General features: G+C 41.7%; 1 protein-coding gene across 2 annotated transcripts in view; it reads right to left on the reverse strand.

Moving 5' to 3' along the window:
• The window catches only part of ITGA9 (integrin subunit alpha 9), a 267,401-nt gene that overhangs the window by 36,904 nt on the left and 204,000 nt on the right, over nucleotides 1–26,497 (reverse strand). For both annotated transcript variants that reach the window (XM_044454873.1, XM_044454864.1), the window contains exons 19-24: nucleotides 24,994–25,086; nucleotides 22,829–22,908; nucleotides 17,750–17,833; nucleotides 17,064–17,172; nucleotides 13,896–14,003; nucleotides 2,513–2,638 (exon numbers count right to left, since the gene is read on the reverse strand). In XM_044454873.1, the coding sequence (XP_044310808.1) occupies nucleotides 2,513–2,638; nucleotides 13,896–14,003; nucleotides 17,064–17,172; nucleotides 17,750–17,833; nucleotides 22,829–22,908; nucleotides 24,994–25,086 (600 nt within the window). The remainder of the gene's footprint in view (nucleotides 1–2,512; nucleotides 2,639–13,895; nucleotides 14,004–17,063; nucleotides 17,173–17,749; nucleotides 17,834–22,828; nucleotides 22,909–24,993; nucleotides 25,087–26,497) is intronic.

Below are 26,497 nucleotides of genomic sequence, written 5' to 3' on the forward strand. Positions count from 1 at the left end.
GGATAACAACAGCCATGTTTTCGTTACTTCTCATTCAGCTTCTCTAGAAATATCCCCTAGGAAGCCTTTGTACAAAGCTTTACAATTTGCAGGAATAAGCCATCCACGCAGCATGGAAATCATATTAAATAGGAGCTATGCAATGCAGTGCCAGTTCTCCGCAGAAAGATTGATATGGAGTACCCAATAAACTTTCATGATGCAATCCTGTATATACTTACCTGAGATTAAGCCCCCTTTTGAAATCAGGGTAACTCAACTCTTGAGTAAACATGCATAGAATTAGACTATCATTTAGAAGACAAATGCTGATAAACAAGGCAATTAGAGAAATATATTTATCAGATTGAAGAACAATCAATTTGAAATATGCTGGTTTTGATTCAAGTTAACTTCAATCCTGGTGGGATGTGCACTCTTTCTACTTTAAGGTCCAGAGCTCCCTATGTGTGACAGTGACAAGAACATGTACAGTTGCATGCATGCATATGGATCACCATGTGCGAAGTGCAGGCTGATGCTATTTTATCCTGGCGCATCTCTTCATGCATGCAGGACACGGAAATTGAGAGAAGGGCCATTGGCCAGTGGTAGAACACATGCTTTGCATGAAAAAGATCCCAGGGAAAAAAAATCACACCTGAATCCTGAAGAGCTTTTGCCTGCTAATGTTGCCAGTACTGAGCTCATTGGCCCAATGGTCCTAATAGCTATAGGGCAGCTTTCTATGTGTTGTGCTTAATATAAACAAACTAATGGGATCTGAGATAGCAGCAACCGACCGAGAAAGAGGCCTTGAGGTTGCAGTGGACAATCCCAATCTAACACCATGAGCACAACAGAACACTGATACCTCTTTCTTTTTCCAGGGTGGATCAGGAAATTGGTCTGAGGGAGGAAAGATTACCCAGCTTCCCACAGCACTGCAGCCCCAATCCAAGATTTGTCTAGCTTAAGGAAAAAAATGGAATAACTAACCATGGGTTTCCTGCATGGAACCTGGTCTGCAGTTTGAGAACTTAAGAGTCCTGCTGGATCAGATTACTTAGGCCCAGCACAAGCTCTCTGCCCATCTGAAGAGGCAAAATACAAGAGCCACCCCCTGGGACCACACCATACTTCCTCAGCGCTGTGGGAAGAAGGCCCGGGAGATTGTCTGAGGGGATTTTCAGCATGAGCCAAAGGTGGCTGGCTAAGAGCAACCTTCTGTCACTTTTTGCTCAGAGGGAGTGTGGCTGCTCTGGAGGAGGCAGGTCTCCAGAACACCTGCTGGAGATGGTGGGAGTGGGCAGAAGACGTAATTCACTGCTTCTCCCATCCTGCCACCAAAACAGGGGATTTGCCCAGTCTCATGGCAGGGCCATTCTTAAAAACAATGGCTGCTTAATCTAGCATTCTGCTCCCATAGTGGCCAACCAGCTGCCAATGAGAACCCCAGAAATAGGACATGAGTACAATACCACCCTCCTCATCATGCTTCCCAGGAAATGATATTTAGAGGCATGTGCCCTCTGATTATGGAGGCAATGCTCTTTGAGGACTGCAGCATGTACTCTAGTGAAATTATCCCCTGCCCCCCCCCTTTAAATATCATTCCATTTTATTCTCTCTCTCATGGATACTTTTAAGTAGAGCTAGTTGTTGAAGAAAGACATGTGCAGCACGGTCAGGCAAACTACCATGGGCAGAGAACAACAGCTATGGGAGGGAACATGCACCCCCGACGCATGCATGCTCAGCTGGGATAGCTATATAAAAGGACTGGCTGTGATTGGCTAATGGTTTCAACCAATAGGTGCTGTTATGCGGATGAGCTCTTGCATGAATGGGGGCACCTGCATGCGCAACAGTGGCCTGTCAATTTATTCTGCTCAGTTATTTTGTCATTATTTTAAATAAAATACTACTCTTGTGGTTCATGATCTGGACTCCTGCTTAAACCCTAGATGGCTTATACAAATTGTTCCATCAACCTGAGCTTTAGGTTTCAAGTAGGATGCATGAAAAATGGGGTACCATTGTTACTTTACGTTTTTTCAACTCAGGAATGGTTACAAATAAGCTGAATCACAGGCAGTGCACACAACACAGTGCTCCAAACCCACTGAAGGATGAGACTGAACAAGGCACAGTGTTTATTAAATTACCTTGATTGGTTGTCTAACACAGGCAGTGAGTGCTAATCGTGGTTCCACTCTGAAGCACATTCTGGGTTGGTTCAGGCTCTGTTTATAAGTGGCATAATTTCATTTGCGACCCAAGCTGGCATTTCATGTCAAAATGTACCACATTTTAAAAAGTTATTTAAGAAGATTTTCTTTTAAAACGTAGCAACTGAGTAAACAGTTTCTGGTTATCTGACAATAGATAAAAGCAAAGATTCTTTCTGGCCAGCTGTAGACAGAAAGTGCCCCACGTACTCACGGAGCTCTGCTGGTTATAATAGTATTGGAGAGCCTATGTGAATATGGAGCTCTGGAACAAGGTAATAGTCCTTTTCAGTATTTCTTACCAGTACTTTCCTCCCAGACTTGGTAAAAAAAGCAAATATTGTGTGAAAAATGTTCTCCTTTTCTTGAGGAATGATGCACGGTGTTGGGTTTTTCTGAAATGAGCAGTTTCCCTTGTCCTGGGCAACCTAAAGAAAAATAAAACAGCACACAAACAACTTATTTTTCAGGCATATATGTATATAAACCAATGCTTAAATTATAATAATTATGACAGGGTTCCTTTTTTGGCTTTTGCTAAATTCGTACTTCTGCCACATGACCATCAAGAAATGACAATGAAATAAATTAATCAATCTATTAACACTTGCAAGAGTTGCCAGTTTTTCGTATTTCAGAAGTGCCTATTTGCATGTGTTAATTGATTCTAATTGATACACACTGAAAATGCCAAGTCTTGATTGCTGGGCCTGAACTAAAAGGGAAGGTTGGGGGAAGGAGGGATCCTACCCACATTGCTTGCAGGAACCATTTATAGCCCTCCTTTCCCTCTCCATGACAACCAGTAGAAAAATGCTTTAATTTGGAAGTAGGTTGTAGATGGAAAGATGGGCTGGTTGTTAGGTTAGGGAAGTAGTGCAGTGGTCATTTCCCATGGTTCTACTGTACACCATTCAAGTAATATAAAGAAGAGAAAGATCATATGGAAGGAGATCTCAATTGCCCATTGCCAAAACATACTGTATAGATAGAACAAAAATCCTTTTTGATTTCCAAAAATGTGCATTAATAGTAATGTAAATTTCCAAAAATCCTTCTCCCAGTAGCAACAACACCCTAGAGTGCAAATCTGAGTGATTCAGAAAAAGAGGGTTCACTGTGGAATCTGTAGTTCGGATCCACAAAGATGCGAACTCCTTCGAATCTGTAATGGATTTCTCCAACATCCCTCATGAAAGTAAGCATAGCAATTGCACTACGCATTTGCATGTGTTCTAATGTTACCTCTTGTGGTGGGAAAGTAATGTAGAAGCAAAGATAGTACCTTGGTGGGCTTCATCTACTGCGCTTTGCTTAGCTAGAGGAAGCAGGGTGATCTGAAACTGGCTCTCTGACAAAGGCAAGTGCTGAAGAAGCACTTGCTGGCCCTCTGGTCTGGGCTGGTCCCTCGTCATCAAAGATAGGACCCTGCTGCCTGACAATAGCCAGTTAACAGATGGATGTCTCAGGGGAAAGCAATCTAGACTGAAACTAGTCTGGCACTACCAACTTTAGGATATGGTTCTCAATAGAAGGGATAAAGCTCAGCAGCAGAGCAAATGCTTTGTATGCAGAAGGTCCCAAGTATTATCCTGGCATCTCCAAATAGCCTAGGATGGAATCTTTCCTGAAACCCTGGAAAATGTCTACTGGTCAGCATTGACATTAGACCAATGGTAAGAATCTGTAGGAGGAAGCTCCCTATGTTTCTGGGTTGGAAGAAGTACCCCAGCAAGAAGCTCAAATTCGGGACAAACTTTTCACAGAGGATAGTATGCCTTCCCCACTGGGGAGAGACCAAAGCAGGGGTAGACTTTGCATACAGAAGGTCTCAGGTTCAATAGCAAATAACAGGAATGATTCAGACAACACTCAAGGAATGGGTGTGGATTGTCACTGAATCATAGATTGCTGTTGAAATGGAGCTTATCATGTTGTCTGAACCCAGCTGAGATAAACCATGGTGAGCAACTCACATTTCACAATTCAGCAACTGACCAGGGGTTTTCCTAATGGGTTGCTCCTAGTTAACAAGTCATGGGTTCAGACAACACAATAACCCATGCAATTAGTGATAAGTTAATTAGTTCGATAACCCATGCAATTAGTTCAGACAATTAGTGCACCTGGGTTCAGACAACACGATAACCCATGTTTCCTGACATTTAGGACCCTGAGGGTATGGAATGGGCTTCCACGGGAGGTGGTTGAGGCCCCATCAGTGAGGGTGTTCAAGGATAGCACAGACATGCACATGGTGGGCATGTTGTGAGCGGAGCTGGCTGGAGCCAGGGGTCAGACTAGATGGCCTGGGAGACTCCTTCTGACTCGCTCTGTTCTGTGTTTCAACAAAGAAGAACCTACATTTCAATGACAACCCATACTCAACCCTGAGCATGGGATATCATGTTGTTTGAGCCTGGTCATTGACTGAGACCCTGCTACCTTTTAGAGCAGACAATACTGACTCAGCCAAATAGTTTGGAACAGCATAGGTTTGCTTCCTATTCATTAAAAGCCTCCAAACTTTTAATGAAGTTAATGTAAGGACAGATGATAAATGTTTGATGGAAAATTAATCCAAGAGTGTCAGTCTTTCGCATGAACCATATTGCTTCTCAGCGACGGGATATAGCCACTGAAGTAAAAATGTGACTTCATTCGCAAAGAATGAACATGCAGAGAAGGTTCTCATAGGATTTTTAGAAGCTGAATGTTTTAGTAGCCTTATGGAGAAAGGAGAAGGGAAGAAGAAAACAGCAGTAGATTTTAACCAGGCCCAATAATGTCATCTTTAACAGCAAGCAGTGGAAACATGCATCTTTTTGTAAGGTCAAATGCTTGTGTATATAAGGAAAATAGTCCTATTATAAATGAGAAATAATTTAGGAAGTAACAGATACTGATATCCAACGCTGTATTCTGAGCTATTCAGCTTATTTTTTAAGGGGAACGATTCTCTGCAGGTTGAAACCCAGCTCCCTGTTTGGGATTACACATTTCCAAATTAAAGATTCCTGTTTGGGATTACAATTGCTCTGGATAAAGTTCTGAGACCCTCAAACAGTTGATTCACTAGATATGAATCACAATCACTTGAAAGCCTATCAAAACTGACAAAACCAAGGGCAATTCAGTCACCACCTGCTATTTCTATCTACTGGATGCTAGGAAAAAGTGGTAGTGATGTGTATGATCGACTGATTGTACATATGTGACAGGGGGAGCAACTTAAGAATGGTTAGGGAGGAATCACAAAGGGTAAGGGTAACAGGGATGTGGAATTGGAGGCTGGAGTAGCTTTCTGCACCTTTCACTCATTAACGCAACCAAAAACAGGGGGAGCAACTTAAGAATGGTTAGGGAGGAATCACAAAGGGTAAGGGTAACAGGGATGTGGAATTGGAGGCTGGAGTAGCTTTCTGCACCTTTCACTCATTAACGCAACCCCCCCCCCCCAGTACTGGTAACATGTGTGCACATGGACTGTATAAAGCCATCTTGAAGTGATTGCATGCATGACTACATCCATGTTCCTTACATGCCATAATGAGCATGTGTGCACAATCAATCAAGAAAAATAGATTCCAACAGGCTCCATCCATGGTGGGCAATACTTTGAAGCTGGGTCTTATAGCCTGAAACATCTGGAGTGCACCATGTTGGGGAAAGCTGCACTGCACAATTTCATCAGATTGTTTTTGTTCCTAGCAGTGCTGTTGGAATGATGCATTCAAGCACTCCAGAATGACAAATGATAGCTACTGGAGAGACACCCTTCTGGGATAAATATGAATCAGCTGACTCAGTTCTTCCCTAAACCAGATGCCTTCTTCACAAGCTCCAGGGTGTGTTGACCTCAGTGACTGGGCAAATGTTTCATCTTATAATAGTTGCTGGAGAACATTACCCTTCGGGGGGTGGGGCAGCGCATATCTTTAAAAAACATTTCCTGATATATTCAGAGTGCAAGTACACAAACTGGGAAAATTTATCAGGCACATCCCTTTTTTTTTTTTTTTTTTTTTTACCAAAGAGGTTCAGAATTCTTTTAGTAGTGGACTTTACAAAACAAACAGCTGTACAATCCTCTCCAAGTGAGGAGGCAGTTTGTTCTCCTGGAAAGAATCACAACTTGAGATGAGCAAATGACAGATGCTTTACTGATGAGAAGATGCTGCAGCAAAACACAAGTGCTAAGTGATCTTGCAAAAAGGGCTCCCATGAACGAGGGGAAGGGTCATCACTCAGTAATAAAGCACACATTGTCTAAGCATAGGGTCTCAGGCTCAATCTTTGGCACCCCTAAGTCGGGCTGTGAGAAAAACCTAGGGCAGCCTCTGCCAGTCATCCTAGACAAGGATGAAGATCATGTGGCCCTGCGCATGTTGCCGCACTGCAACTTCCATCAGCCCTAGCAAGCATACCCAATTGCAAAGATGATGGGCGCTGCAGTCCAACAATATCCAGAGGACCACATGCTCTGCAGTCCTGGCATAGACAGTAGATGGGCCAATGCTCTGATGTGGTAGTAAGTTTGCTTCCAATGTTCCTAACTAATTCATGGGAAAGTTTCCACATGCACTCACCCTTGTCCATTGTCTTTAATGATTTATTGAAAATTTTTTCTGATTTTATCTAAAATTGGTATGCCTTTTCCTCCTTTCCTTTTCTCTGTGTCAATACACTTCATCTCTCTCTTTAGAACAATGTGAGCTTTCTTCCTCAGTACTCATTCCAAAGCCTTCTACTGAGTTACATACTACCTGTTTTAAGTTTTATGCCTTGAGGGTACCAGCTGGCTCCTTATTTCTGAAGCCCCTGGAGTGTCCCATTAGGTCTGAGAGTCTCCTGGTTCAGGGTGAATTGGATTCAAGAGAAGCAACCATATATGGACTTCGTGCATTGTCCACACTGCAGAGAGTTTGGGCAATTCTGTATCTTTCTTCACTTAGATTAATGCAGAAAACTTGTGGGCCTCCAGATGTTGGACTATAAATTCCATAATCCCTGACCAAGAATGGATAACATTAACCCAGTTTTGCATGACCAACAAAGACATTCAAGTCTTAGTGAACAGGAAGGGCAGGCAGTGTCTAATATATCAATGGTAAGGGGAAACATTTGTTTTATTTTAGTGCTAACAAAAGGGTTGAGGTCTGCAGCTTAACACCACCATACATGGCATCCAAAAGGAGAGTTTATAAGTAACATTCCCATGCTCAAGTGCTCAGCAGCTGAAATCCAAGACAGTGCTTACATTCTGCCCTTCTCTGGTGGCAAAGTAAGGTAATTAATGCATTGCAAAGATGCCAACTGCTATCTGATATTAGGCAAAGCTTCAGGCTGGGCTCCTCTAAACAGCTGGTATAAGATGGAAGCAGAGCAGGCTGACACAATCCACCACAAAGCTGAACGAAGGCAGCCGCCATGGATTAGGGTGCATGAAAGGCTGAATACATTGACATGTTACTGCTTGTCTAGGAGAGTCAAAACTGGGCGGGGGTGGGCAGTTTCTCCACCACTTGCAATCACTTGTCACAAAGTGACTTTGGGGAGTGGAGGTCACAAGTTGCTCAAAGTGAACACAGAATTTTCTCCTTCAAAGTCCTTGCATCTTTATGTAAAATCCAAGGGTGCCTGTTATCTGCTGGCTGCCCCATTAACCTACCAGCCTTGTGAATATTCTGTGTAGTTCCCATTCCATTCAGATTAGTAAATTAAGGCTGCAATTGTATCCACACTTATTTTGGAATGTCCTGTTCAACTTAATGGGACTTGCTTCTGCATAAACATACAGCAGACTCCACTGTGCAGCTTATGTTTTGAGTTCTGGTACATGGAAGTTAGAACCTTGTTCAGGAAGAGCTAGATTTCATAGTCTCCTGACAGCTCAGAGCAAACCTGCACCCATTTATTCATTTATTTCTACTACTGACATGCTGCCCTTTTTCCTGCAAGGAACCCAAGGCGGCTTACACAATCCTCCTTCTCATCTCCATCTAATTCTCACAAGGATAAGTGAGGCTTGTCTGCAACTGTACACCTTGGATCTGCTGAATCCCAGTTCAACACTTTAACCATTATGCCACATTGGCTTTTAGGTTCTCCTTCCTGAGGATTCCCACATAAGATACTTAATAAAGACAAATTGTTTTTGAAGTTGTATTTAATCCTAGGAGGCTAATCATGACATTAGTGGTATCAGAATTTTGAAAGCCAGTGAGAGAAAGACAAACATGAAGGCTCCAATTACCCATTCTAGAACCTTGTAGCAAGATTTCAGCATGGTTTAGAATGAAGTACTAATGGGTAGCAAAAGGGATAAACTTCCGCATCTTCTACACCCTAGCAATTGCCCCACTCCCAATCAGTGCTTTTTATCAGTGCTTCTGTAAGCAAAAAATACACTGTGTGTTGTGTGTGCTTTTTCTGTAGGCAAGTGTGAAACAGTTTTAGTCTATTGCTTTGCTCTTACAACGAAGAATCATATCAGTACTAGTGCAGACATACCATTATTCTATTCCACTCGTTTTCAAGTATTTTTCTGCAATGTAATTTCACTATTTCTATCCTTTTAGGGAACATTTGCCCTCTCTTTGAAAGCCTGAGATTGCTGTTTTCCATTTAACAGATATTAAATTATTTGCTTTGGATTTTATAAGCGACTTTTTAGAGGGTCTGTTGTATTCTATTATTGTGTATAACAAATAAAATAGTTTGGGGTGGTTTTTTTAAATGGTAAGCCACTGTGGGAGTTCAACAGTGTTTGAGAATCTAACTGAGAAGTATTTTAGAAATTTAAGAAATAAACAAATAAAAATACTCATATCTATAAAAATATTACATTGCACAATAGTGGAAGACCTCAGAGAACAATCTTGGTTTGTTGCTTTGAAAACAGCAATCCAAGGAAAGAACTATCTGGCTTGGAGCTTTCAAAATGACAGGAAATAATCAGCTTAGAATACTTCCCAAAATTTCCCAAGTCCTCTCAAAAATTATAAAGTAACTTGCATTATAGAAGACTCCTGTGAACCAATTATGGTCAATATTACACAACTTTGCCCATAAATTATGGTTCTTCTTCTTATTATTGTTCTTTAACATTTTATTGGTTCAATTATGGTCAATTATGTCTGAGAAGAAATTGCAAAGTGCAAATGAATCTTGGTTGCTTTTGAAAGCCAAGACCTTTAATTAGATCCTTACCAAGTACTGAATAAACTTAATATAGAGATACAACACTTTCCTTATGAACTAGTCCCTTGAAACTGTGGTTAATGTTGATCTTTCCAGTCCTAAATGGTATAATTACAATGGCTATTATGTCAAAGCCTTAAAAATAGAAAGGATTACTCATGATTAATAGCTTACTATTAAATCTATTTATGTTGCAGACCAGTAATCAATCAATTCCTACTTCCTTCTCACTGCTACTGATAGAGTTAATGTTATACAAATGACAGAACAGGGAAATTATTTCAATCCAAGAGAAAATTAAACTGGTCTTCTCTTCCTCAGATCCAAAAATGCCCAAGAAAGAAAATACCTCTTTCTCAAGATTTCTGTAGCTATTCAAAGCATCCTGATAGCTCTGTCAGATCTTCCATTTCTTTACTTCACATAATCTATACTTCCAACTTAGTCAACAAATCTTTAAAACTAAGAAGCACCCCCCCCCAAATGGGGGCCACTCATCCACCGCTTGCGATGCGTGTCTGCTCCTCGAGAACACAGCAGTACACAAAGCCAGCTCTTCTGTTAGGTATAGCGAGGCAGCTGCCTTGCGCGGCAAGATGCTGGGGTGGGGGAGCAACAGAAGACACTAAAGAGAAGAACAGTGTGGGTCATATACAGACTGCCTTGCATTCCCTAGCCTGCTGTCCGCAGGTCCATGCAGGACCCTGTCCCATTGCCTGTGCTGAAATCCACTGCAGCTCAGCTGCTTCTGTGTGATGTCATCTTGCCCTCTGATTCAAGCACCAAATGACTTGGGCCAGTCCTGGCATAGTAGAAGGTGAATATTAGAAAAGAGGTCTTGGAATGGGACACTGAGAGCTCTTTTCTAAAGTGCACTTTGTCCTTAGGGCATGGCCTCCATCTTGACTTGTCCTTCTGTCACCACAGCATACACCACCTTCTTTTCCAGCCCTCTGCCCTGGAAGCCACGCGGTCTCGCTCCACACCCTTGACTTCTGGGCCAATGCATCAGTGAATTGATGTCTGAGACAACTGTCCCCTGCCCACTCTCACTGCAGGTCAATCTCAAGGTCAGACCAGACAGGCCTACATTTGTGAGTCTCTCTGTCTCTGTCTCACCATTGGCAAAACCCATACCTGCACCTTTCTTGTCTCTTTATTCCATAGTACTTGAAAACAACTTCCACCCCATCCTTGGCAAGCTACTCTGCATTATCTGCACAGAACTGGGTGAACTCGAGAGTAGAATCAAAATTTAAACATGTCTGGTTTGGCCTTTAATCACACACCATAAAGAGTAGCCCAAACTGCTGAGCCTCACTTGGGTCATGTCATATAGATGCAAAATCTGGAAATCAGTGCCAATGGCCATGGCCTGCAAACAAGCAGTTGGAAACAATATGCAATGAAATGCAGAGACAAATTGTTCTGGTAATGCAAGCACACACCACAATAAATATGCCTGCATTATTCTGCATTATCCTTCCCAGCTCAAATCCTTTCTATCTAGATTCTAGCAATGTTTGTGTGGTCTAATTTAAAATAATGTCTTATACACAATTCAGCACAGGCAGACCAATGTAGGTTGAATGGTGATAGTGATTAATGGTCCAAAATAACCCTCTGATTTAGAGTCTCTCACACAGTAAAGTTCAGAGGCAGCAAGAAATGGGAGTATACTCAGCTGTCCCATTGACAAGGAGTTTCAAAAAGTATTATTGCTGAGTATCTCCTTGCAGTCACAAGATCTTGCTGGGTGCCTTTTGACAGAGCCAAGTCCCAAAACTTCAAACGAGCTGAGTAAAACAAATTTGGAACTAGCTGCCAAACACACATGCACACGCACACACACCAAGCTTTGAACATGGGATGGGGATTAGATATTTCTCCAAATGACAGCAAATTAAAACAGGTCTTACCTAACTGAGAAAGGTTCTATGTCAGCCTATAACTAGGCACTGCTGCTTAGATAAAATATATTCAGTGAATCCAGGGACACATATGCAAATGCATTTATGCACCATACTAGCTATTGCATTTGACAGATGGAAGCAGAACAACATTTTGCAAGCAGCAACATGGCTGGCTGGATAACAGGAACATGCAATTGCTCCATAAAGGAAGCACTACTTCTCTGTCAAGACTTCAAAAAACAAAGAAGTAGCAACTGCGTAAGTACTGTGTGAAAAAAGCATAATCCAGAAAGTCCCTGGATATAGTGCAATGGCTCTCTCAAAATAGCCTATGCCATACCGCTAATTTCCAATTCAGGATTAGTTTGTTGACATCAATCTTTCAGAGTCTCTAGAGAAAGTTTGCCAAGGAATAAAGAAGATTTCCAGCTGCTATGTAGCAAAAGGTCAAGTCATTGTAGAAAAAAGGGTTTTGTTTTTTTTTTTTTTGCATCTTTACTGATGGGAACCCTTTTGTCTCCTAGCCTATGACCCTGACACAATTCACCTCCTCTTTTGTAAATTCTTAAACCATGGGAATTTTAAGAATAAGAAACAACAGTCGGGGGGGGGGGGGGAATTACAAACAGTGACTCCTGACAATTTCCTACCTGAAAAAAACAAACTACTCTAATGCTTTTGAGAAAATATTCTTGTCTACAGAAAGTGCTTCTTAAATTTAGCATTTCATTCCTCTTTTCCATCAAATAGGTCATTAAAAAGGTGAGTAGGTGACTAGTGCCCAGTGCTGTTGGAAGGTCTGCTAGAGCACAGCTCATACCTTTGCAATCTCAGAAGCCTAAGAACATGCAAGAAGGGTGACACTGGGGTCTTAACACACGTTCTTCTCCTGTGATCTTAATCATCTTATCTTCTTCCAGGATTGTTGAAAAGAGCAGCAGTGTAGCAGCTCTATGTAACAAAAGAAGTACTAGATCTAAGCCATGAACTGCTATTCTTTGGAGAGGGGATACCTGAGTATCAGAATATGAAATCAGCTACAAGTAATTGCTTAGCTATGGTTTGATATTGCAAAATAGACACACAGAACTTCATAACCATTCCAGGAGTCCCAATCTGGCTTTCCTGGGTTCCCTAGAAAGCACCTCTCCAGACTTATTCCTCCTTGTCTTGTCTACTAGTTGTTTGGTGGTTCCCTTGTTTTTGTGTACTGTTTCCCTCCCCTGTGTCTAAAGATTACAATCTTCTCCGAAGACTTGGATACTGGCAGCAAGAGCTATAAGCTAAACTATGTTGGTATTTTTATCCCTTTGGCTCCATCCACTTTTGGAATGTTATCTCCGAGAGCTTTTGAAAATGAAATGCAGCCTTCTAACCGAAAGAGGTTCTGCACCTCTGCTGCAAAGCATTCAGTGCAGTTAAACAAAAGTGGGTGTATTCAATATCATTCCTGCAACTCTGCCAATTTTTATGCTTGTATAGCAATACATAATAGTCCAATGTATATCAGTTGTATGATCTTGCAACACTTGTTAACTCTACTCCAAATAGTGAACACTTTGGAAAACTTTGGATTGAATCCAGAGAGGAATCAGAAGAACTCCATTCACACAACAGGTTTTTCCTGGCTGTTCCCCCTCTACTACATGACCTTGCACACCATCCTCCCACAAAAACCCTTTGGAATGGGGCACAGGAGGCTGCAGCAAGAAAACTGAAGAATGGCGCCGCAAAGAAAAGAGAAGAATTCAGTGGAGTGGCTTGGTGAAGGTAGAAGAGTTTTCCCACTTCTACATGACATCTCCAGATCCAGGATCTTGTGTTGAGTTGACTTCTAGTGATGCACTATACTAGGGACTGTACATAATTCTAAAGAAATGTGGAACAAAACTAAAAGAATGAGAAGGGGAGATGTTGCAGATGGTTGGAAATCATCACAGCAAAAGGACATGAAATAATCACTGAAATGTAGTAAGTGACTATGATTAGTCTAGCATGGCCGATTCTTTTGTACAAACTGGATGAACTACCCGTGGGGTAGTTTGGTCCTCTGAACTGTCCTGCCCAGTGGTAGGCAAAACCTGGTCACACATCAAGTACAGATGTGTGGTGAAACAGACAGCTGCTTGCTGCAGTTTTTTTTCTTGGTTACTGCATATTCTCTAGTGAGATCAACATATGCCTATGAAAACAGAATTCCCATTTCTCATTCCCATTTGTTTATCCAAATGTTTCTGTGAACAAAAAAAGTTGTATGAACTATAGGACATACACACCCTGATAAATTCTACCTGGGAATAAAGCTTTAAAAATAACTGATACACTTTAGAAGAGAAACAGGGCCAATGAAAGAGGTACTTTGACTTTACTAGAGACGATCAGGCAAGATTCCCCCTTACGAATTAGTTCATGCCAAAGCTTTACCCTTAGAAGTTACCACTGCAGCAAATCATAACTTTGTCTCTTCAAATGCCAAGTCTGTGGAACAAATTCTCATGTTACTTTCCTCCTTGCATTAGGAGCAGCTGCCAGTTCAATACAGCAACAGTAATACAGAACAGTAGCTTACCATCGTTTGGCGAATATGAAAAATTTCAGCTCCAGTAGCTGAAAGATGGTTCGGAAATGAAATTTCAACAGAAGATCCAGGAAGAGTGCTTGGGCCAGCATTGTAGACCTTCAAAAAACAAAAACAAAAACAAAAAAAAGAATGAGAAAGCACAAATTTCAGAAAATACATTTCATGCAGGCTAGAGCTGATCTTTCTAGACTTTAATTGGCATTTCAAAACAATCATTCAAAGAACGAGTGTAGAGGTAGAAGCATGAGAAAGAATGCAAAGTACATAACAGAAAAGCAAATAGATTCCAGTCTAGTACAATGGTGGCCAAAAAGGAAGTGAGGGAATGGGGTAGGAGGGAGCATTCCCCTGTACTCCCTGGGAATGGTGGAGGGGGGGCAATTCCACCCAAACCTAAACACTTTGTTAGTGAAGTTTTCCAGGTTCTAGGCCTTGTGTTGGTGCACAAGCCCCATATGCATGATACATAGAGATCACAAAGAAGAATCAGCGTATGCCTCCCCATAATCTAGCACTGCGACAGCATGAATATTTGCTATGACATAAAAGCATAGAGCAAACTAAGAAGGCAAGTATTATGCCATAAATTTGAAGGAAGGGCTTCTCAGGACAGCTTCTTGAGTACTAGCACCTAAAACAGAAAGTTTGTGGCTGCACTAGTCTATTCCCCTGATGGTGGCACTTTTACCCTGGAATATATTTTATATTTAAACCAAACTTCAACCCTGAAATTTGTCTTTAACAGCTGAAGCTCAGTCCTACAGTATACTGAATAAGGATGCAGAAGACAGGGTCTGTATGTAGGTAGGCCCTTAACATCTGCCTCAAACGCCTTCCCCGAGAGTATTACTTTTCAGGGTAGGACATGAATCAGATTGATACACATTATTCAGCTGACTAGAGTCAGTCTCTCTCTCCCTCCCTCCCTCCCTCTCTCTGCCTTTTCCAACATGGTATACTTGAAGCATCCTGGAGTATGGCTCTAGCCAACTCTCCACGCTGGCTGCCAATGACATGACTTGTAACCCAGCACTTCTGGAGGGCCCAAGTTGGGGAATACTGTTCTTTAGAATGTTTCTTCAAATAATTAATCCAGCCCTGTGCATATATGTGTATGCATGTGCATGTGCACACACATGCTTAAGCATTTACATTTACTAAGAAATAATCTAAAGTAGTCATGGTCATCTATGTCTACAATTTAGTCTACGAATATGTGGTAGTCTATATATGGCATTGCTCAGGATCCAGCCAACTCTAAATATTCAAACATCTAGACTTCGTTCTCCAAACAATATGCAAGTTTTGAGGAATGGAAGAATGATAAAGAGAAGTGGTACACAAAGCCAAACCCTTAAAAACTCCCAGAGACACTTAAAAGGGAAAGAATCCAGCTACAATTGCAATAAACTCCAAGTGCTGCATGAAATGCAAGCAGAATAGAGCAAATGAGAAAACAAATGAACAGGTAATTCTGCAGTCATGAAAATGAGAGTTAATGAATAAGGGAGACTGGATGTTCACCAGAGAGAGAGAGAGATGGAAAGATGAAAGGGTGTTCAGAGTAGCTTAACTTATGGTTTCCCACAATATATGCTTAAACATTCATTTCATAATCAATTGCTTTTGTCTGTTTATTAAATAGAAGCAAACCAACTTTATTCTCTACAAGTAAATCTGTACTACTTTTCTTAGTATGAACCTTTTAATAGTTTAGGGCTGAGCAAGCAAAGAGGCATGTATATATGTGCATATATGTTCCTTCATTCTGTAAAGAACATCATCATTATCAAAATGCACATCTTCTGTATCTCAACAATTACATGGTGGGATTATTATGAAAGAAAAGAAAGTGTTCTTCAATTCAGGATAATCAATTCACTCCAAACAGTTTTTGTTTCATTCTAGATACCACACATTTTCTATGGAATCCCCGATTGCCTGGGATCACACCCTAATAAGAAGTCCTAACTAGGGAAAAAGGTGAACATTTACCATTTAAGTTGCTCATGAAACATTCCCCCACACCAAAGTAAATCTTTTAAAATATCACAATCAAACAATTGCAATTAGCTTCTGTTTATCTTCTCTTTTGTTCATTGTACGATTATGACATGGGAAAATAGATTTTCTAAATTACTAATTCAGAACCAGTGAATCTATGATAATAGCTTGGTCACAGGAGCATCAGGGTCCTGGAATCCAAGCCTGGACAGACTTCTTCCATTCCTTCTCACTAAAAAAAACTAAAGACATTGAATGACAGTAAAGAATGATTTGCTGTGAACTATGATCCTCCCATGGTTGGAAACATGTGCTACTTATTAGTTGTAAAATGCATTAGGTTTGGAAGAGAAGGAAAAGATATATACACACGCATAAAATGTTAGTAGGTACACATACCATTTATTATGAAATTTGTCATTCTGCAGTCCCACCTAGTGGCTAAAAAGGTTTTGTCAATGTATGGTCCCAGTTTGTGAAGGAAATGGATGGCAGGGAGGGGGTTGATTCAACTTCAAGAATCAACAAACAATTTAGCAAACCCAGCTAAAGCCATACTCTTAAAATACTACTTGAACATTTAGATCTTTCCCTCTGAAATCCAGAGAACTTTGGGATTTGGTATGAATAGTAGGAAGGGATCTGCTCAAAGTAAAAGGAAAATAAGAAAAGAAAATAATGCAACCCCCCATTAACTATATCTACATTAATGCATCTTTGAATCCCAAGTGATGCAATGTCTTTGGTGCCATACTATACTATACTATGCTGTAACACAAAATATCTGATCATTGTTGTGATCCAGAGTGTAGAAGAGCAGCCCAAATTTCACAGGCTCCACTAATCAATAACCAGAAGAAATTATTACATAATCTATTATCTCATCCTTATTGGGAAACTTAGACCTGTCTATTCAGTTCTGCACAATCCACTATCTGTCTACTCAAAAATAAGCATCACTGTGTGCAACAGTGCTTACTTCCAGGTAAGTGGATTTATGGCTGAACTTCAGCATCTTCCTCTATAGAATAGTGGAAATATAGTATATTGTACAGTAGATGAAAGCACCTGCAAGCATACATATTTCCTTAACAGAACACTATAAGCACTGAAATGCACTAGCAAGAAAGATTCCTGTGTGTAATTTTTTACCTGAAAAGTGAAGTTGAGATCCTGAAAATGACACTCAAAATCTTCCAGCTGAACAAATTGTGATGCTGCCACAGACTCACCATAAATAAAGGAACTGGGGGACACCACTCTGAATGAGAGAAAGTTGAAATGATATAACACTGCCCAAATGAGCCCCAGTTTGTTTCTGTTGCACAAACAGTCCCCAATTCTGACAGTCATTCAAAGCTATCTCTTTTTCTTCCAGCACTTTTATCTCACAAATGAGAGGAAAATATCAACAGAGTTCTGACTGTGAAATTAAACAGAAAGGCATGTAGCTAGACCTCCTTGTGACCTATACTATCCCAGAACATTTGACCCCAGCTTTTGGTCTTGTGGATGTGAACCAAAACTTTTGACTTGACCTCAGAAATACTGTCCTTATAGATGGCTGGTACATCGCTATAGTATAGTTTGCTGTATCATGATTGATGCCTAAAGTTTCTATACTGAAGAACTGCAATAAAGAAAAAAGTAAACATAAACACATACACATACTCCTTTTATCATGTCCTAGTTTCATAGCCTGGGAAATTAGCTGAGAAGAAACAAACAGTCTGCCCTTGGAAACAGGACCAAAGTGGATTTCTGATGGAAGAGATGCTTAAAATAATCTTGGCAAATTTTTATGCATGCACATGAGTATTTCATGACCAGTTCCTTACCCTGTGATGGACGAGTCCACTTCATGCATCAGGGGAACAGACAGGGTGAGAGCGTTGTCATGAAGATTGTGTTCCAAGTTCCCACTGTGCCAAACAGAAAAGGCAAGGAGGCTTTTTTTACCTAGTTGTCCGACATAACTACTTAAATTTGGTTTTGACATTAATACCTTCCCAGTCAGCTTATAGAGCTTTCTTCTACTCAGCCTGATACATCAGAGTTATACCACTGCCACAGCAAAATGGGAAGGGTGTTTTCAAGGGAAATAAGAAAGTGATATGCACATACACAACCCACCTCATCACTGAGGTGCTCTTTCTAGCCTTGTGATTCACTGATTATTGCTGTGATAACCTAGGTCCAGTTTTCCCTATGGCAACAACACCAGCTAGCAACCTGGGGTCTGTTTCTAATTCCACAAAATATAGGCTATCAAAAACATTTAAGGAAAATAGGAATCATCTCAGTCTCACATCTGTGGGAACAGGGGAGCTTAGCATAGTATCCCGGCCTTTTCCCTTCCTCTTGCCAAATCACCATTGGGCACATCTTAGTGGTTGTGAGGATCCCTACTCAGGCTGTCACAAAGAGGAAGGACAGGATCTCTTCTCAATCATCCCAGAGAGCAGGACATGGAATAATGGGCTCAAGTTGCACCAAAACAGATTCTGGCTACAGATCAGGAAAATTTTCCTGACTGTTATAGTAGTATGACAATGGAACCAATTCCCTAGAGAAGTTGTGGGATCTCTCACACACACTAGAGGCAGTCAAGATGCAACAAGATGCAACTCATCCCATCTGAGTGGGATGGTGCAACTTGGTGCCCTGCACCAGATTGGGTTGGACCAGGTGGCCTTCTAGGCCCCTTCCAGCTCTACTATTCTGTGATTCTTTGGGACCTAAAAGAGGAACAAATCGTTCCTTATGTTCTCGTCTACTGCCCCATCTCACGTAAGCCATGCCTGCTGCGGTACAACGGGGGCAAGCATTGTCCTTGCTTCACGGTGTACCTTCCTCTCTCCAAAGTCATGCCAAATGCCAATGTGAATGATCAGAGATGATTTTGGATAAATGTCTCATTCCCATTGACTGTATAAGCTATTGAAGAAGGCCTTTATTAAGTGTAAATAAAACATTACCCTTCCTTCCTGCATTAATACTATTTATCATCAATGAAATACATTAAAACGGCACCACAAATTGTGCTGTTCAGGTCATTTGGTGGTCACAAGCCACACTACTGTATAATTTCATGGCCTCTGCAATGCTACATATCATTTCTACATAGTACCACCACTGAACTTGGGAGGGGATCTTGCTGGACACAGGCCCTAAAGTCTACCCCTAACCCATCCCTGCTCATGGTGGCTGGGATTCTTTGCCTGCTTTCTGACCCTACCCACACCTCTTTACAACAGCTGTCTCCCATTCCTTGGGATCCTTGCTTTTAGATAAACAGCAGAAATACATGTTCCAAATGTTGCTGTGAAGAGAAGCATCCATCTACCAACTGCAGCTATAACAAAAGGAATGTTTCCCTGCTCTGCACAGCCTTGCACCTAATGCCAGAGCTGATGCTGGCAGGCACTGCATATCTGTCTCTATAAAAGCATCTGCCTTTTGGCAGGACTGAAGCAAGATGAAGCACCTCCTGAGATAAGCCTCCCTGCACCTCCCAACACTGACCTCCCAGGTCATTTTTGGTCTTGCCACTGCATTCATGGCTCCAAGGATTCTGGGGCCATCTTGCCTTCAGAGCTGTGCTTTAGCTAGCAGTGGCGGCAACTGCTGCTACTCCCAAAGGAGCTTGTTGGTAGTCGTGATTGGCAGCAGTGTGGATGGAAGGTAGAGATGTCACTTCCCATCCCCTTCCCAATCTGCTCCCTGAGCTTAGCGGCTCACCATTGCGGTGAAGCCACCACTCCGCACTTTGCCACAACTCGGGGCGTTTTCATCTCACCGCATCATGCAAACGCTTCATGCAAACATTTCACCATGACTTCATTTGATGATGCCAGTTGGCAGACTGATGCAGAAGGGTCCCCACAAGAGGCGTCTAGCAGCAGAAGCATACACTACAATGGGCTTGCTACCAGAGAATGATTCTGGTTTCTTTTGGGTCCCCCCTCATACACTGACTGGCAGCAGTTCTCCTGAAAATTCAGGCAAGAAGCCTCTGCCCAGCCCTACAAGGAGATACCAGGGACGGAACCTGGGAATTTCTGCAGGCAAAGCATGTGCTCCGTCAGCAAGCCAGAGACCTCTTGATTTGCACCTCAATTGCTTAGCCACTACACAGGGCATTTCATTTCATGCAATACCTGGAATGAAGGTTTGGCTGGACCATTTCATATGCTTTGTTAATCACTGCCTGCTGATGAAAACTGGTTTGCAGTCAAACAAAATCAACCTCCTTGCAAGTGCACTAAGATTGACTCAGCAGATTACTGCAAGATTCCTTGGCTTTGAAAACACAGTGAGGGTCATCCCTCTGTAAGGACCAACTGGCATTCTTGGATAATAAATCCCTCCACGACAATAGAGATGCAAGTAGTCAACTTCTGATGTGGTCCACTCATGTATGGTTTGTACGAGCAGCACAGAAGGCTGCAAGATCTTGTTCCATACATCTGTCCTTTCTGCAGAGCTACTTTCCTTCCCCCTGAGATTCATAATGCAACTGCTGATTCCTTTCTCTCCTCTCCAACTGCTCTGCATAGTAGCTTGTTTTCTTAAAAAATAAATAAATAAACACGATTAAAAATTGCTATTTTAGATGTGACCACAGGAGATATCAAATTGCATTATATCTTGATGCATCTATCATCACATCTAACAACATGAGAAAGCAAAAAGTGGAAGCTTCTGTTTTAGAAGTGGTGGATCTAAGAGCAAAAGTTCATGAAGCTGAGCAACGATCATTCCCATGTGAGCAGAACTATTCTTGGTGGCTAATCACACATGGGGTTTGCTTCTTTATAGCTTATAATCATGGGAAGTGTGCACCGGACATTATACTTTTCAACACTCTCTTTATCAAATCCCTGTGCACACATTATGAAGGATCTATAGTCCAATGAAGAGCTGGCCTACATTCTGCCCTAGTAGATTTCAGGATATGCCTCTGAGGTACAAAAACGTTCAGTTCTGTTGCCTCATGAGAACTCCTAAAACAGGAAAGGGGAAGCATGGGGCCAAGTGACGCTTGGTATAACATTGTAAATGCCAGGGAATGGGCAATCAGCATGAAACCAATGGTTTCTGTTTTCCGGCTCGGATCCAATTGCACATTTCACTGAAGCATAGTACAAAAGGGTTTTGCAGTCATGACTGAGTTAGACTTAGCACAAGCAACGATGGAATGAATAAATCTATCCAGCTTTTGGATTCTCTGGATCTGGCTCCGACACAGAACACCAGAAAAATGCCAGCTTAAAGTACTTCCTAGCGAGCTAGGATCTTTGGTCATTTATCATGTACAAATGTGGCCGTGCTCACTAATCTCCTGAAACTTAGAGAGATGAGAAAGCATGCCTTTTGGCCAGTTGATTTTGGTGCTTAGAAACTGAGTAATGTCTTTATGTCCTGCCTCTTAAGCCATTACAGAACAGGGAAAGATTAAATCAATGCAGCAGGTCATCTTTTATGAGCTATTATCAGGTTCAGCGTCACAATCCCTTGGCACAGAAAGACTGCATGGATCATAATAAATCATGTATGAAATCACATTCCATGTTTTCCTTCACAGGTCTGTGTGGAGAGTTTAAGCAATGAATGCCATAATCAATGGGTTACCTCTGAGGCAAGCCTAATTGATTCATTATCTCCAATTCAAAACCTTTTTGCTTTTTTCCTAATTGGAAAATTAGCAAATTGGCTGCAAAATGTATCTGCCTTATGGATGCTACACACCCAGCTGCCATTTCAAAGTACCTGTCAGAAAAAGTGTAGGGTCAAGGTGGTGTATCAATCATGTCTGGAATAAAAATGGATCCATATTGAAAAGCCCATGATGCAACTCTAATGTCTCCCCCAGCAACAGCAGCAGGCAGGCAATGGAAACAGCCAATTTAAAGACAGCTCAAGGCCACATGTCAAAGAATTAGCAATTTGGAGATGGACTGTGTCAATCATTTAGCATGCTGTTCTACTATACCACCAGCCAGTTACAGTAGTCCTTATCAAGAAAAAAATAGCCTTTTCTTAATGTGTTAGTCTTAATTCCTCCTGAGGGAGAAAACAGGGTATCCTTTAAACCTTATTAAAGTGTTATTTTTTTCTTCATTTTTTTCTCTAGAGCAGGTGCAGGAGCATCAGTCCAGAGCTTAATGGGTCCCCACAGCCCCAGACTATGGTCCCAAACTCTTCTGCCTACTCTAGAGTAAAAAGGAAAGGAAAGAAGCTGCAGCTATTACTTTTGAAGTAAATGACTACCTTAAGTTTCATTCATTTTGTTGGGTTCTATCACTAAGTCTAAACTGAAGTCAACAAATATTTCTCTCTGAACATTTCTAGATGTGCCCATCCAGGCTCCAGAGAATAGAATCTGAGCAAAACTGGAGTGGGTTTTCCACTTCTTACATTTGGATGGTGGGTCCCTTAATTCTGTTCTATTCTTCAGATTTAAAGAGTGTCCTTTGTTTACATTAAATTGCACTGGCACAAGCATAGTATGCGAAATGAAACCAGTGGATGTTGTACAGTGTTTCTTCAGTTACCTAAGATCAGCAGAAGACAGTTCAGCGTCTGTCTGGGGCTGCGCCACATTCTTGGAAATTCTGAAAAAAGACACCTTATCCATTGCTAGGTTCTGGAGGGTTCATCATGACAGAGGCATCATGTCAGGCACTATGCCAGGGGTGAAGAAGCTCTTTCTCCCTAAAGGGCTGGACTGGGACCCTCAAGGACCCTACCTACTCAACTTCTCCTTCTTGCAATGAAAAGAGTGGCAGAAGAAGGAAAAACAGTAAGATACCCAATTTCATTTTCCAGATTGTAAGCTAAGTATGTCCAGGCCAAGGAGATGCCTGCAACCTGCCCAGATGCAGGCTGGCGATGAAAAGCAAAATCTACATTACCTCTGAGCAGTGGCCAGGAATGAAAGGATCTCCTCTTCCCCAGACAGATGACTGGTGTCAAAGATAACACTGAATTCATACTAAGGGGAAAGAAAGTAGCATTCATCATGTTGAGTGTATTGCTCTTGATAGACATGACCCATATGAAATACCCTGCTGTTATCATATATATTTAGCACAGTCATGTTCCAGATTTGAGGTGATTTTTCGGTAGACAAGGAATGTGGAACCACTGGCCAGTAGGCTGATTTAGCCTGCAAGGTTGGATCATGCAGCTAAGGGCCATGTCCCAAACCCCACCCCAAGCCCTGCTCCTTCAGGGCAAATGGGGAGAGGAATCCTTGCTGTCATCACCACTGTTATCCTGCCGGGATGGAACATAATATGTTGCAGAGAATCAGTGACTGGAGGCAACAGCAGGGATTCCTTCCTTCCTTCCTTTTTATTATCCAAGAAGCACACTGCTTACACTCTCAATTGGGAGGATAAGAGGCAGCTAAGAGCATCACCCAGCCCACGTATTCCCCACTGGGAGAAACCACAGGGTATATGAAGTCACATTCCCCACCAGGCAGAAGAACTCTCCCCTACCTGGTGCATCAGCTGGTCCTGCTTTGCCTACCCCTCCCTAATGGTCAAAGGCATGTGACTGCCAATGTCAAGTTCAGGAGAAGTTCCAGATGGCACTTCAGCTGGAAACCAAAAGATATCAGAAGTGGGGCCAAGCCTGCCTTGATATCATAGCCCTACAGATGGTTGGATTGTGGTAGGGGATCATCCAGTTCATATACCCAGTTAGTTCCCATATACAACGTGTCTTCGCACTCTGCTGCATTCAATGTGCATCTGCATGTGGAATCACACACTGGAACAGTCCTCTGCATAGGAATCCTCTATGAAATCCAGCAGCCATGGCTGCACACACACATCTTCTCTATGATTGCCAATGATAGCACTGATCATTCAAGAAGTTGAATGGAAGAGCTGGAGGCCCTTCCTGCCTAAAGAGCTGATTGGTCCATCTGCTACTTATTTGCCATGCTGGACTGGGACCAGTGGCTGCATGTACATCAAGGTATCACAAATAGGAATCAATGCCAAGGTAAATTTGTCAAGCCTCAGCAAGATAAATCTGGTGTAACTTGGATTTTGCAGACTTATCATCAATTCTGAGTGTACCCATTGTTCTCTTGATGGTATAAGGGCAGGGGGAAGTATGCTGACTTGCATAAGTACTATGGGACCTTTGTTGGAATAATTATTCCCAAAGAAAAGAGCCATCAGCTAGTATCAATGAGACTGGCAAAGACTTTTACAATAAAGGCAACTATCTCCCCCTTCCTTCAACCAAGTCTTCCTTCCCAGGTCCAAGGCACTGCAAATAGCAAGGCATAGAAGTATCTTGGCAAGGGACAACAGATCAATTTACTACCGTACCAGTTCCACCCAGAATTAGAGCTGACCCTGCTAATAGGCAGAATGAGGATGCTACCTCAGGCAACAAATTGTTGACTGTCTGGTTACTCATTTACCATTTTAAATTTTTTTACTGTTGTATTTTTATTGCCAAGAGCGGAGCAAGGTTCTTGTGGGATTTTCAAACTCATTTGACCATCCCCAGGTCCCACACACTTTGACCTGGGGAGAGCCATTTGCTGATGTCTTAGGCTGGCCCTGCACAAAATTAAGCTTTAAGACATCCAAGAGCAGCATCAGAAAGAGAAAAAAACCTCCACTAGTTAATGGAACAAATACGACAAATGAAAACTTGGAAGGAAAATAAAAATAATAAAATTTATTTTTATTGGCTCAGTGCTGTAAATAGCTGAAGTTTTCATTCTTTGCATAGCAGAGGAAAATAGAAAACACAACAAAGCAACTAAGGACAGAATGACAGACGGAAATTCAAACTTCAAAGAACCATTTTCTGGCAACCCAAAAGAACTCCACTTTGCATAGCCAATCCACTTCCATTTGGGCTGCACTGGCTATGAAGAGTTGTCACTGACCAGGAAAGATCAGGAACACCTTCCAGTGAGAAGAGCGAGGTGACTACAGCATATCTGTGGACAATGTGCAAACCTACACTGTAATTGCAAAGTCATCTGTGACCACAAGTTCCCTTGACACAATGAAGAGCTTAGAGGTAAGCTATAACTCATTACCTTGGATTTTGATCTCATGAAGGGAAAGCCCACGCTGCACTTAAGGAAATCCGAGTCTGGTTCCAGCAACTCACATGCAATGCCCATCTCTTCCTAAAGGAGAAAAGGAAGAGTAAAAATACATATGCTTCAGTAAATGAAGAGGAGAACACCGTGAGTTATATCCACGCTGGCCATAGCTTGCAACCCTATACCCACTTACCTGTGGGCATATAGGGTTGCACTGTTTGTTCCCACTGAAAAAAGCAGAAATACTGTCAAGACAAACCAGCCATTTTTATTTCAGTGCAATGCAGGTGGAACTGAGTTATTCCAGAGTCAACCTACAGCTCCTCAGGAATGTGCTTTATGGCAAACAGTAAACCAGAAGAAAAAGAGCTAATAGCAACTCCAGGAAGGTAATTTCCAGAGCATTAAATGGCTATGGCAAGAGGAAACATTGAGCATCATTATTGTTATTATTTACAAAACCATTGAAAATACATATATCCATTTAATGTGACTGTTGCCCTGGACACAGACAGAGACCTTTGGGCAGGACTGACACACACAGAGAACTGGGGATTGACTGAAATCAGTCCCTCTGGGCCTCTGGTGTGCTGCAGTGCATCAGTATCTCTTTGACTTCACTTAAACTCTATTTGTACATTAATGCATAAGGCAACTACTACAGATGGACAAGCAGGGAAGTCTTGAGCATTCATTCTCTGGCTCTCTCTTATCCAAACAAAGCCAAACCCAAGTAGCACTACAGGGGAATTTCTCACTGGGGAAGCAGGATTAGGGATCAGTGGGGGTTTTAATTTAAGTTTAGATAAGTAACTAAAATCACCCAGGTTCTTCATATTCAGGGCAAAAAGAACTTGGTAGTCCAAAAAAAAAATTGGGGAGAAAGTAAATGTGCAAATTCATCCATCCAGGCCCAGAGCTTTGGCTGCTTTGCTGTTAAAGGTGTGGGTTTGAATTCCTCTGTATTTAACCATGTAATTGCTGGATGAGGGCTGCCACTCTCCCACACCCCACAGATCTATGGTACATCATCGTCCTTTCCATGCTGAGAATAGTTGCATATACTAAATTAGGCTGATGCAGATGGGTGAGAATTTCATTCCAGGTTGTTTCTGAAGCGCATTTGCAGAAATTTGCACATTTTTTTCATATTGGGGAAGGAAAAAACTTGAGATTCTAAAAAAAAAAAACAAAAAAAAAACCAATGCAGGAGAAAGCCAAGCTGACACATTCACCCATCCCAACAGTTTGTGAACTTTTATTAACATGGGGCACTGTTAAACCAAGGTGTCTTTTTTTAGCATTTGTATGAGAATAACCAGATATTTTTCTGCCCTTGACCATAAGCCTCTTTCTATCTATGAACAGATTATATATAGTTGTACTGATACTGTTTTAAAGAATTATTATTAGTTGCTGCCATTTTAATTGTTCTGGATGTTTTATTGGAAGCCACCCAGAGAGCCTTTTAGGCTGTAGGGTGGCATATAAATGC

The sequence above is a fragment of the Varanus komodoensis genome, unplaced genomic scaffold (assembly GCF_004798865.1).
Source record: "Varanus komodoensis strain SLA01 unplaced genomic scaffold, ASM479886v1 scaffold10, whole genome shotgun sequence".
NCBI classification, from domain to species: Eukaryota; Metazoa; Chordata; class Lepidosauria; order Squamata; family Varanidae; genus Varanus; species Varanus komodoensis.